This window comes from Pteropus alecto, unplaced genomic scaffold (genome assembly GCF_000325575.1).
Source record: "Pteropus alecto unplaced genomic scaffold, ASM32557v1 scaffold395, whole genome shotgun sequence".
Taxonomy (NCBI): domain Eukaryota; kingdom Metazoa; phylum Chordata; class Mammalia; order Chiroptera; family Pteropodidae; genus Pteropus; species Pteropus alecto.
In genome coordinates this window covers 1772633-1785746 of record NW_006438643.1, presented here as the reverse complement: position 1 = coordinate 1785746, position 13114 = coordinate 1772633, and the positions used below count along the sequence as shown (strand labels likewise).

The 13114-nt window shown below is 39.1% G+C and overlaps 2 protein-coding genes and 1 pseudogene across 2 annotated transcripts; all 3 read right to left on the bottom strand.

The window, feature by feature from the left end:
- Window positions 1-8: 8 nt before the first annotated feature.
- On the bottom strand, window positions 9-3766 carry LOC107195913 (the record flags this gene model as incomplete). The annotated part of the gene is given in 4 exon segments (XM_025049468.1): window positions 9-688; window positions 719-1878; window positions 1880-2614; window positions 3738-3766. Coding segments are annotated over 4 exon segments (2604 nt in total), but the record flags the coding sequence as incomplete, so codon positions are not given.
- Window positions 3767-4933: 1167 nt separating this feature from the next.
- Window positions 4934-5872, bottom strand: LOC102897692 (olfactory receptor 51A4). Its single transcript, XM_006915758.1, has one exon. The coding sequence runs from the start codon at window positions 5870-5872 to the stop codon at window positions 4934-4936; it is 939 nt and encodes a 312-aa protein (XP_006915820.1).
- Window positions 5873-8440: 2568 nt separating this feature from the next.
- On the bottom strand, window positions 8441-9448 carry LOC102897449 (annotated as a pseudogene).
- Between the last annotated feature and the right edge of the window lie 3666 nt (window positions 9449-13114).

Here is a 13114-nt window from a genome sequence, read left to right as displayed (position 1 = left end):
GAGAGAAGAGGTGGCGGTCTCCCAAACATGATTTCATATGGGGTGAGGCCTTGGAGGTAAGGGGTACATCTCACCCTAAGAAGGGCAAAGGGGAGGAGGCTCACCCAATTCTCGCCAGTTTCAAGTTTAAATTTGGTTAAAGTTTCCTTTAAAGTCCTGTTCATTCTTTTTACCTGGCCTGAACTCTGAGGTCTATATATACAGTGTAGTTTCTAATTAATGCCTAATATTCTGGCTAAGGTTTGACTTGTTTTGGCGATGAACGCCGGGCCATTGTCAGACCCCAATATTAATGGCAAGCCAAATCGGGGTACTATTTCTGATACTAATTTCTTAGCTACTACCTGAGCAGTTTCTCTCCTAGTTGCGAAGGCTTCAGTCGTTCCTGAGTAGGTGTCGATGAACACGAGTAGATACTTAAATCCAAAAGTTCCAGGGCTTACTTCTGTAAAGTCTAGTTTCCAATGTTCCCCCAGGGCTTGGCCCCTTAGTCTTGATCCAATTTGCACTTTAACAGGAGGCCCAGGGTTAACTTGGGCGCAAATATAACATCTTGTTACCTCTTTGGCAGTTTTGTATAGTTCTGGGATATAATAGTCTCTTTTCAAAGGTTCAATCAACTTTGTTCTTCTTAGGTGGGTGCTCTGATGGACTAGAGAGATTAGTTTCCGACTTAAGGCACCGGGTACTAGGGTGCATCCATCCGGGAGGCGAATCTATCCAGGGGGTCTTTTTACCCCCTTTAGCTTACTGCATAATTCAAGTTCACCCGGGGTGTAGACGGGTGAGTCTGGAAACGTTCTGGGGGGCAGAACTGGAAGAATGTCAATGGGCCGCACTGGTTTTTGGGCAGCTTCCTTTGCAATTCGTTCGGCAAAGGCATTTCCCCGGGCTATCTCAGACTCAGCTCTCTGGGGACCTGGACAGTGTATGATAGCCACTTTCTTAGGCAGCCAGATGGCTTCCAGGAGAGCTAGGATCTCTTCTCTGTTCCTGATTTCCTTCCCCCCTGAGGTGAGTAATCCTCTCTCCTTATAGAGTGCCCCATGAATATGTGCAGTAGCAAAGGCATACCTGCTGTCTATATAGATGTTAACTGTCTTCTCCTTACCCCATCGGAGCACTTGGGTCACAGCGATGAGTTCGGCTTGCTGGACTGATATTCCGTGGCTCAGGGCCTGAGGCCAGATGACAGTCCCTCCGGCAACTACTGCCGCCCCAGCATACCTGACTCCTTCTGCGACGACGTGTACAGTGTGGCATCCGGCTGTGGCCATGGGACGTCAGTCAGGTCTGGCCTGCGGCTCTGGCCTGAGGCAGGCGATGTTTTCCAAAAGCTCAAGACAATCATGTAATGGCTGCTGAGGGTCATCATCAGGCAAAAGGGTGGCTGGGTTAAGAACAGAAGTTTTCAAGAATTGTACTTGTGGGGGATTAAGGAGAAAAACCTGGTATTGAGTGATCCGTGCATTTGAAATCCAACGACCAGGGGAGCTGTGGAGCATGGTCTCCACTGCATGGGGGGCTATAATCTGGATAGTCTGCCCTAAAGTCAACTTCAGGGCTTCTTTGGTGAGGATAGCTGTGGCCGTAATGGCCCGCAAGCAATTAGGCCACCCTGCTGCAACACAGTCCAGTCTTTTGGAGAGGTATGCAACAGGTCTCTTCCATGGTCCTAAAGTCTGGGTGAGGATCCCCTTTGCTATACCTCTAGTTTCAGTCACAAAGATTTGGAACGGCTTGTCTAAAGTAGGCAGAGCCAAAGCAGAGGCTGTGGTCAAGGCTGTTTTTAGGGCCTCAAAGGACACTTTCTCTGCTTTCCCCCAGTGTAAGTCCTCAGACTTTCCCCCAGTGCTGGCATACAGGGACTTGGCTAACTGCAAACCCTGAGATCCAGAGCCTGCAGTAGCCTATGGCCCCGAGAAACTCTCGGACCTGCCGCTTGGTGGTGGGTTGGGGTATTTTTAAAACGGCCTCAGTTCTGCTTGATGACAGAGTCTGGTGGCCTCCTTGCAGCTTATATCCTAAATACATTGCCTGGGAAGTGCAGAGTGGAGCTTTCTTAGCGGACACCCGGTATCCCTTAACCTCTAATTCTTGTAATAAATCTTCAGTGGCCCACTTACATTCTACATCTGTGGTAGCGGCTAAGAGTAAATCATCTACATATTGTAAAAGAACAGTCTCTGGATGTCTCTGATGAAAGTCAACAAGGTCCCGGCTCAGAGCCTCCTCAAACAATGTGGGTGAGTTCTTAAATCCCTGCGGCAGTCTAGTCCAAGTCAATTGTCCTGAATACAGTTTATCAGGGCCCTCCCATTCAAATGCAAATAGTGGTTGACTCGCCTTTGCTAGGGGGAGAGTGAAGAAAGCGTCCTTTAAATCAAGGACGGTGTATACCTGGTGGCTAGGCGGCAGTTGGCTGAGGAGGGTGTAGGGGTTGGGAACGATGGGATGTATAGTTTCAACACGCTTATTTACTTCTCTGAGGTCCTGTACTGGCCTGTAGTCTTGAGTACCTGATTTCTGAACTGGAAGCAGCGGGGTATTCCAAGGCGAATGGCAGGGGACTAAGATCGCTTCGTTTAAGAGCCTTCAAATATGCGATACCGGACTTAGCACAACAATAGGAGGCTGATGGGTTGCTAATCAAAGGGCGGTGCTGTAGCAGCAAGAAATCTTGTAAAAAGAAGAGTTAATAAACTGAAAATTACAAAAATCACAAGAGATATTCAGAGACCAGAGCGATCAGACAATCAGACAAACTTGACGGAAGACCAAGGCAATAGGAGGGCAACAGCACATTCGACCGGTCCGGACTAACATACACAATACAGACAGACAAAACAGACTACAGGCAACACAAAAACGCTAGCATATCAGAAACTGAAACAGGTTCAGGGTCAGGATCTGGACGCGGTCGTGCCCCGCCGGGAGCAACCAGGGCCGTGGGTCTTAGGGAAAACTTCCCTTCTCCTTCTGGGGATGATCTCCCTGGGGCCTCCAAATGTTGTGGGGTGAATGATTCTGAGACCCACGGAGCCAATTGAGATTAATTATGAGCCTTTATTAGCTGGCCGGCAACTGACTCTCTACCACGCAGGGTTAGAGATCAGCCCTGAGCTTCTAGAGAAGGCAGCTTATAAAGCCTCCTACTACATCCTTGAATAAGCAGATTACAAGAAGCAGAAGTTAGCCATTAACGTTTTGTACAAAGATAAATGTATCCGGGGAACTCTCAGATCAAACAGGGCCTAGTAGACAGTTTAATTATTTTCACCTTGGAATGTTGCACTTCTCCTGGGGCTGGCGCCTGGAGATATCACCTCCCTGTGACTGAGTTACTGCTTGCACCTGGAGATACTGCCCTCCCTGAAACTGGAGAATTTCCACTTTTACAATAAAAGTGAAAACTATATATTGAAAAGGATGTTTTAAATAAATAGGCAGTCTTCTGTCACTTCTGATTACTATTCCATTGTCATATAAATGTATACTATTAATTCTCAAATTAATAAATAGAATATAAATTTATGATGAAAATGGCAAACATATATTGTGTTCATAAGGCTGGTAAAGCAAGCTGGGTGAAAGTGGAACCTTAGAATACATTTTATGTTATATAAAAACCCCAACCTAAATCCTAATCCAACAAATGTGCAAGACTGATTCTTCAATCTTAATAAATATTTGAGAGATAACATTGTAAATAATTAATATATGTGTGATTCTGTTACCAGAGAGTGAGGATCCTCTCCCGGCACATTGTCCAGGTTCTTGATGTCTTGAATAAAGAATTGAGCAAGACACTGAAATATAGTAGAAAAGAAAAGTTTTATTAGAAGGGAAAGTACACTTCCAGACTTAGAAGCGGACCTGAGCAAGAGAAGTGTGGCTCAAAAGGCCTGATAACAAAGCCTTGGGAGTTTTTATTCCTATTTGCTGTGGGTGGTTACTTTTCTTAGAGGAATGGGCTTCCTTGATTGACAATTAAGATTGACAGGACTCAGAGATTCATCATTTTGCTTTCTGCACATCTTTGTTTCCAGAATTAAGTCTGTTATAGTGATATTTATGAATTTCCGAGCATATGCATCGTATTATAAAGATGGCATAATGAGGCTCAGGTGAGTTGAAGTTCCTTGTGTCTTCACTGAGCAGGTGTGAGTGGCTGGCTTAAATTGGTACCTAGTTCTCTGCTTATTTGTTTCTTTGTGTGAGTTAAAAAAATGCTTTTGGCTTGCTTAATTGTGGGCGGTTTAGAGCAGACCCCTTCTAGGATAGGATGACCTCAGTGTCTTTGGAGGCAGACCCAAAACCCCCCAACTAACTTTCCTGCCTAGCTCTTTTCGGGACATGAGGTCTCTTCTTTCGTATCTGCTTCCTTCTGAGAACTGCTGTAGTCCCTGCCTACAGGGGTTTCATGGAGCTCGTTCCCTTTCTGCCTCATTCAGGGTGGGGTCTTGGGTTTCCTGCTAAAGTGCCACCTCAGTCCCTAGACAAGGAAAAGAAGATATATTATTTAAATCATATATCTATTAATTTCTATTATTGATTTGCCTGTTAAGTGAATAAAGGGAAACAAGCTTGGTTAATATATTTCTTAAAGAGTAAAAAAGACCTTTGGCCTAAAGTCCCCTCCCCTCTAAGACTCTAAGGGCTCTGTCTGGCCTAACACCATATCTGCTAACAATGGGCTGATGACCCTTATCAATAGCCGGAGGATCTGAGTTGCCAGTTTTCAAGGCAATTATCAGGATTTGAGGAAGAGGGCCTTTTTCCCTAAGAAAAGACAAGAACTTAACTAGGTTTACTAAAAAGATTAAGAATTTTACAAGTGATGTCCCATCTCAATTTTTTATTGTTTCATTCTGCTTGTTTTATGTCATTTACTGATCAGGTTTTCATTGTGATTAAGCATTTCTGTCAGCTGTTAGGGAAACTGACACAGTTTTTCTAAAGCCAGATTTCTTATCTGTTGGCTCTTCACACAATATACAATGGGATTCATCAATGGAGGTACCAGAAGGAAAACATCAGCCATGAGGACCGTAATGATTGGTGAACTGTGTTTGGCAAACCGGTAGATGAAAGCTAGGGAGATGATGGGAACATAGAAGATGAGCACGGCACAGATGTGGGAGACACATGTATTGAGGACCTTGAGTCTTTCCCTCTGGGATGCTATGTTCAATACTACTTTCAGAATCAGCATGTAGGAAATGAAAATAAATGTCAAGTCTGCGATGCCTGTGAGAGCCACAAATAAGCCATAGATGACATTGACCTTGTTGTTAGAGCAGGACAGCTTCATGACATCCTGATGGAGGCAGTAGGAATGGGAAAGGAGGTATTCCTTACAGTATCTTAGATGTTTTAGTGTGAAAGGGAAAGGGAGGATCAACAAAACATTTTTGAGAGAAAAAGCAAGCCCTATTTTGGTGACTCTGGAACTGGTCAGAATGGAGGTGTATCTCAGAGGATTGCAAATGGCAATAAAGCGATCAAAAGACATAATGAGAAGTACTGATGACTCCATAGCTGAGAATCCATGAATGAAAAATTCCTGGGCAATACAGGCATCTGAGGAAATTCCTGGAGCATCGAACAAGAATACTCTTAGCATGGTAGGGAGCGAGGAGAGGGACAATCCCAGGTCAGAGACAGCCAACATGGAGAGAAAATAGTACATGGGTTCATGCAGAGAAGGCTCTGTTTTTATGAAAAATAGGATGGCACAGTTCCCCAAGATGGCGACAAGGTACACGAGGCAAATAGGGATAGAAACCCAAATGTTGGCAGGATCCATCCCTGGGATCCCAATCAAGAAGAAGGTAGAAATTTCAATTTCAGAGGTATTGAAGGTGGGCATGCCAGGTATCTGAGGGAAGCAAGATGAGAGGCTCAGGAGAGTCTTCTTGCAGCGGCCCGAATAGATTTGCTCAAACGCCAGACTATCTTATTGCAATCATTGAGGTCTTGTGAATCCAAGTGATATATACATAATTCTTAGATACAAACCTAAATGGAAAGAAATACATAGAAAAGTAGACATCAATATCCAACTAAAAACAAAAACTGAGAGAAAAGGAAATCAAATTGGCATCAAAACGGAATCTTACAACAGATATGGATTAGAGCAGATATAAGTTCTATGAGGACTGATTGGTCAACTTAAATAACTGCATAGGGGCTTATTTTCCAATTCAAGAACTTGAGACTTTATTATGTAAATACTACAATCAATGTACTATTAAGAATTTATTTAAAATTTCAATGAATTTACATAAAATTCAGAGATAAGTATTTATACAATGTTCTCTGATGTAAACATGGATTTTATTTCCTTTCCCCAAATCTTCTTTTATGTATTTCGAAAGTATGGTTATTTTCTCCATAGTGGATTTTATATCTTTTATCAATTTATTTTCAGAATCCTTATGACTTTGTTGCTATTATTTAGAGAATCATTTATTCTCCATTATTTTTCTATTTTTTTTTAATGATTACTAGTTGTATAGGGAGGTAATACAGTTTTTTGTTGTAGAAGCCTATTGAGTCCATGCTTGTCATTCTCTTTTGGCTATTCCCTTCCAACCATAGATCCCTGAGGGCTTCTGCATCTTCTTTTGTCTCCTAAACCCCGTATACACCTCTAATCTTTTAATAAACACTCCTCGGTCGACTTTTCATGTACATCTATCTTTTTTTTTTTTTTTTTTGCTGGCTGGCACATGGTCTTTCATCCCTTTTAGTAAAAATTTCTTCCCCTCTTCTAGTCTTTAGGATGTTCTTTTTATCACTGATGTTCTGCAGTTCAACATGTAGTATGCAAGTGGGGATTTATAATTAATTTATTTTGCTTGGCACTTAGCGTTTTCAACCTGAAAATTTATGTATTTCTTCATTTTTGAATATCTCTGCGATTATAACTTTCAACATGGTTTATTCAGCATTATATCTAGCTGAAAAATGTTGAACCCTCTCATTCTAACTTTCTAGTTAGATGGCTTCATATTTTCAAACTCTTCATTTATTTTTGTTGTATTTTGGTGCATCTTTAATACTACCTTCTTATTTACTAATTCTGTCTTCATTTGTGTCTGGTCTCAAATATATTCCAACTTTTGAGTTTTATTTCAATTACTCTATTTTTCTTTCTAATGAAAGTTATTTTAATAACTTTCGATTTCAGTTTATACCTGTCAATCCCCTATAATTTTTCATTAATTTTATTGTTACTATTCTGCATTTATTTTTTGAAGATCTTAAGCATGCCTACTTTGAAATTCATTTTAAGTTGCTTTAGTTTTTCTTTTCTCATGAGTATATATTCTCATTACTGAAATTATAGTTTCTTTCTCAGTGTTAGGCTTCATATATGTTTTGAAATTTTACTTGTACTCTCATCTTGAGTGGAAATTTCCTTGTTTGTTTGATAATTTATTTTGTTCATGCCCCACGGTTACATGTGGTAGTTGGCTCTTCCTCATTTCCTGAAGGTTGTCAATTGTATTAAATGTTTTTATAATAGTTAATAGATCTTGTTTCAAAGGAAAATTGAGTACAATTTTGTCTATTTTTCATCCGCTACCTTAAGTCTAGCTTGTTATAGGTAGCAGACTTGGGCTATGACAATAGCTATTTCTACCCTTCATGTGGATTAAGCGCCTCATGTCTCAAGCAGGGTACTTTAGACTGGTTACTTGTCAAACATAGGACACTATCATGCTGAGTCCCCAGAGGTGCTGGGCTACCAATCAACAGTGTATCTCCAGATCAGGAGCCAAGTGGGTTTGTGGATTCAACTTCAACACATAATTATGTGTTTTTATACATTGTATCTCATCATATCTATTTATCTGTCTCTCTATCAATCATGTGTTTTCTAGCTATTTTTTTTATATCTAAGGATCATGGCAATATTTTTTTAGCATTTTTATATTGTATCTATTATTGCTATTTTATTTTATATCTATTATTGTATCTATTATTATTTAATGTGGAGTGGATTGATACATCTGATTCTACTCACTGCACCATTTTAAATAAAATCCATTAAAATTTAAATACAATTTTAGAAATATAACCCATTAAAGCTTATGTTCAAGAAAAATTGATTTGGTTGAGAATTATTTGATCCTGTGACCTTTGTAAAATAACAAATTAATGTACTAATTTATTAATACACCAGAGCTAATTGCATGTTTCATCATCAATCCTTTTCATGAAGACTTTGATAATATCTTTTAGATCTAAAATATTTAGGCAGTTTCTTAGTATTATTATTCTTATCATTATTTATACCTTTGATCATTTTGTTAGTATGATCCTGGTATCATGACAAATTTTTTTCTTTGTCAAAATAAGATTTTAATTTGAAAGTCATTTGAAAGACACTGAGTAAGGAAGGAGACTAAGACTCAAGAGATGTAAATTTCTAATTTTTATTCTGTCCGAGCCCATCAGCAATCTCTGACTTGCTAAAAAGTTGCTTTCTTTGGTAATTCCTATTTTTAGCTTCCTGGAGAGAGATCTTTTCCCATAAGCCATCTTCAATTTTTTTTTTTTTTTCTAGAGTAGAGCTTTATTTCCAGGAAACATATGTACTGGAGATGGGTATTTTTTTTTTTTTAAAAAGTAGGTCTAATATGTTTATCAAAGTGGGAGTAGGGCAGAGGTGAATTGGAAAGATTCTGTAGAATTTTTTCATCATCTTGCTGCAACCAGAAATCCATATACGGAAATGACATCCAAGAACACGGTCCCAGATGAAGTCGTTCTGTCTTTGTCTTGTACATACTACTTGATGGTCCTCTTGTTAAAGCTGTATAGCACGCAGCTCCTTCTCTGGACCACTATCTTGGAAGGAGGCTCTGTAAATCTCTGTAGTTTTAATGTTGACAGCAATTCCATAAATTATTGGAAAGTGATTTTCAATTTCTTCCAGGTCATTTAATTCTGTCACACATTATAGCACTAAGTGAATGTCATCTTGTCTGTCAAATTCACTAAGTTGTTGAATAAGTTTTTATGACAACTGCCTATCCTTACTGAAGCTACCCACAAGGTGCATTTCTAGCCTTCTACATTGAACATGGTCAGAACAGGATTTCATGAAGTTCATGACCAACGGGATCTCAGCTTTGGTGTTGGTTCCATCACAATGTATCAAACAGGGAGCCCCATTACCTCCTGTGTACCTCAGGACCACAATGTGACAAGTGATGGCATCATCAGAACCCAGAATGGAGATGGAGCCATCTTTTGGGGAGATCATTGCAAGCTCTCTTTGCTGAACATACAGAAGGCCCTGGGATCCCTCTTACTGAACACACTGACTTCTGAGAAGTCTGGCTCTTTCTTCCTGAAGTGGGTAGGCTTGGACAAGGTCCTTGGTGAACTGTGGCAGCGGCAACCACAACCCCTCTAGCAGTAGCGGCACCATCGTGAGGCTCCTTCCCTGTCGTGACAAATTCTTAAAAGCTCACATTTCCTTTCTTCTTAACTATTTTTTTCCCCCTGTACTTTTTCTCTCATATAATCTCAAACTCTAATTACCATAATCTATCCTCAATCGTTTCTGAGCTGCTGCCTTTTCTTCCTGAACTTTTGCTGCCCTCTGAATGCATTTTCTGGGCTGAACCTTATTTCCAACTTCCTATATTTATTTTCCTCTGCCTAAACTACTTCCATTTCTGAGTTGTCTGTAAACATTTTATTGACATTTATTTTCCTTAAAAAATGGGATGTCAAGGAAACAGAGAGACAGAAAGAATGCCTAGAAAGTTCTGGATTATATAATAAATTGTATGCATTAAAAAAGAAAAAAATAAGGAAAAAAACCTGGCAGATGTTTGGATATTTTTTCACCTTAGTTTGGCTCTCATATACATTCATAAAAGGCAATGAATAAACTATTGTTATGTGACTAAAACCACTTTGATATATGTCTGCCCAAACACTAATTCGGTTGTGTCACATGATACAACAACCAACAAAGGCTATCTGTTAAACCTGGATAGTGTCTTCCAGTTCCCCAAACTTGCTTCTGATGCTAATCTGAAAGAAGTAGGATAAACGTTTAAAAGGAAACTGAGGTTTTATTTCCACGAGTATTATGCAAGAGCTTTGCTTGTTTGGTTTGTGTAACCATGAGTTAAATAGAGTTTAAAAAAGAGATGAACCGAGAATTGGGAGTTCTTTCCCTTCAGGGCAAAGGTGTCAAAGTATGTTTAATGTTGAATTTGTTGAGCTAAGTGAGGAGATACGTGAGGAGAATGTTATTTTTTCTGTCTGGAGTCTCTCTCCTGCCTGGCTTGTCTGTTGAATTGAACTCATGCAGTTCAGGCTTCATCTCACCAGCCCTCTCCCAGCAGTTCCTCCTCGGGTATACGAAAACTACTCCTCTTTCAATCCCCACCCACTCCGCCCCTCGATGTTATCTAACAAACTTTCTCCCAAACTTCATAAGTTGCCAATAAGTTGGTATTATTTTTGACATATAGTAATGTCTTTAATAGATCTGAATCTTTTAATCAATTTAAACATTTTGAAAACCGAATTATAAATCGCTCCATAACAAATCCTATTAATAACTTCAAATCAGTTTTCTTAATAGAATAAAAATTACTTTATTACTGGTCAATCAAGAAAAATGGAGTAATCAAAAAATGTGTAACCAGAATGTTATTTACTATTTATTGTTAATCTCTACTTCTCCTGAACTACAATCAATCAATCTATCAATCAATCAAATTTAAATAATATCTCTTTCTTTAGAAAATGCTATGCTTTTCTGGAAAGTCTATTTTATTTTTGCTTTGAAATGTGACATTTTTAAAGAAACTAGAGTAAAGCAAAACATTGCACAGAAAATTTTCCAGTATGCTGCTTTCATCTCAGAAGAACCTACCGAATTCAATTCTCTACTTTGCAAAAAATACAAAAAATGTGGTTTAAATAACAAATACAGAACGTCTTTAAAGGGCAGAGTTAGAATAAAGTTCACTATTTATATGTAAGTTGTTAAATGAGGTTGTTTATCATGTTTTTTTTATATTAAAAGTAGAGTGATATTTAATATAGTCAGAATAGTGTTGTCAGGACTGTTTCTGGTCTTGAGTATATCCTGAGATTGAAGTAAGTATTAAACTGTAAAATCATAAAAGCTTATCAAGGATAAGTTTTTGATTAATGAGATTCATAATTAGAACACAAGGCTTCTCGAGTACTTACCAAGGAGTTGGTCACCACATTTACAATTCAAATCAAAAAAGAGATGAACCAGGAATGAAGCTATGCCAATCCCAGTTGTCAGGTACAAGGGTTGATCAAAACAGTCTGATTCTAGTCCTTCTACTCTGATGCCTTTTTAGTAACAAAGGCCACTGGGGATGACAACTCAGGAAGCTATCCCCAGAGGGACTTAAATGATTGAATTCAAGGAGCATCCAGCTGAATTCCCATTATGCATGTGAACTAACCATTTATAGTGAATGTCCTATGAGGCCTCTCCTGTTTTATCAAGCAAAATTAATTGCTATTACACAAAATTTCAAGCACCTGTATGTGGCTCTTCTGCAGCAGTTATCACATTTTATTTGTCTATGTCATTATGTTTGTGCCACTATAATTAGGTTTTCAGATTCGTTTTTGCTACCTGCTGATAAATGCAATTTCTACCTTCTAAAATGAATAATGTTAGTCTTCATGTTTAAGAGCATTTGAATTTCTTTTTGGAGGCCAGTCTACTTAGTGCTTTAAAAGCTTTTTTAGTTATTTGTTGGAGTACTTTCTGTATTAAGGAATAAAGCCTTTTATTGTGATATGCTTTGCAAATAATTTTTCCTTTTGTGTGGCTTGTATTTGTCTTTGTTAATGATAGTGCCACAAGTTGGGTTCCCTTTGAATCAAACACTGAAGTGAACATTTGTGTGCAGAAGTTTATTTGGAGGGTGTTCTCAGATACCTATTGGGAAAAGAATAAAATAGAACTAGAGGAAGGAGACATTGAATGTCATGCAATTGTAACAAAAGTGAATTTAATCCTGCAGTGATCACTGGAGCTAAGATGATCCATTAATTATCCTGAATTGACGAAAGAGCCTAGGCCTTTTTAAATGCACATTGACTGGTCATTGGATGTGATCTGCCCAGAAGGAGGAGACATGGGTTTGGGTGAGTTGGTTCATTCAGAAGATAGCAATTCCCAAGAAGGACTCAAATGAGATCTGTCAGCTGTAACATTCCCAGTAGAGGAATGGGCTCTTCAGGCTGGCAGGACAAGGAGATATGAGTGATGTACCACAGTATGAACTACAGTCAGGCCTTGCATGCTTGGATCCACACACTTCAGCGATACATTTAGAAGCAGCTTCTCCAGGATTCACATGGACTTTTAAAATTGGGAACTGACAGGAAGATGGTTAGTGGGATGATCTACAGCCACTTAGAACTACAACTAAACCTGATGCCAGAACAGTTATATATTATTTCTGTCCTCAATAATCCATTTTTGATTCCTACCACCTTCAGCTAGCACTTAATCTTTAATCACCATAAATTTCTCAGAGTGTGCCTTTTGCATTGGTCTCTTTTACCATCTATTTTAGTCCATTTGGGCTGCTGTATAAAAATACCATAAACTGGGTGGCTTCAACAACAAATATTTATTTTTCATGGTTCTGGAGACCGGGAAGTCCAAGACCAAGATGGTGGTAGACTGGGTGTCTGGTGAGAACTTGATTCCTAGTTCATGGACAACAATATTTTTTGCTGTGTGATTACATGACAAAAAGAAGGCTAGAGAGTTTTCTGGGGTCCCTTTTAGAAAGGCACTAGTCTCATTCATGAAGGCTTCACTCTTATGACCTAATTGTCTCTCAAAGACCCCCACATTCTAATCCCATCACATTGGGAGTTAGAATTTCAACATTCAAACTTTGGGGAAGATACAAACATTCAGTCCATTGTATCATCAAAATTGGGCAAGAAGTGAGAAGAGATGCCCAAGGATTACCAAACACAAAGCACGTTCTTACTCAGTATGTTAGTCAAGGTTCTTCAGAGAAACGGAACCAATAGGATGTGTATGTATACATATATATAATAA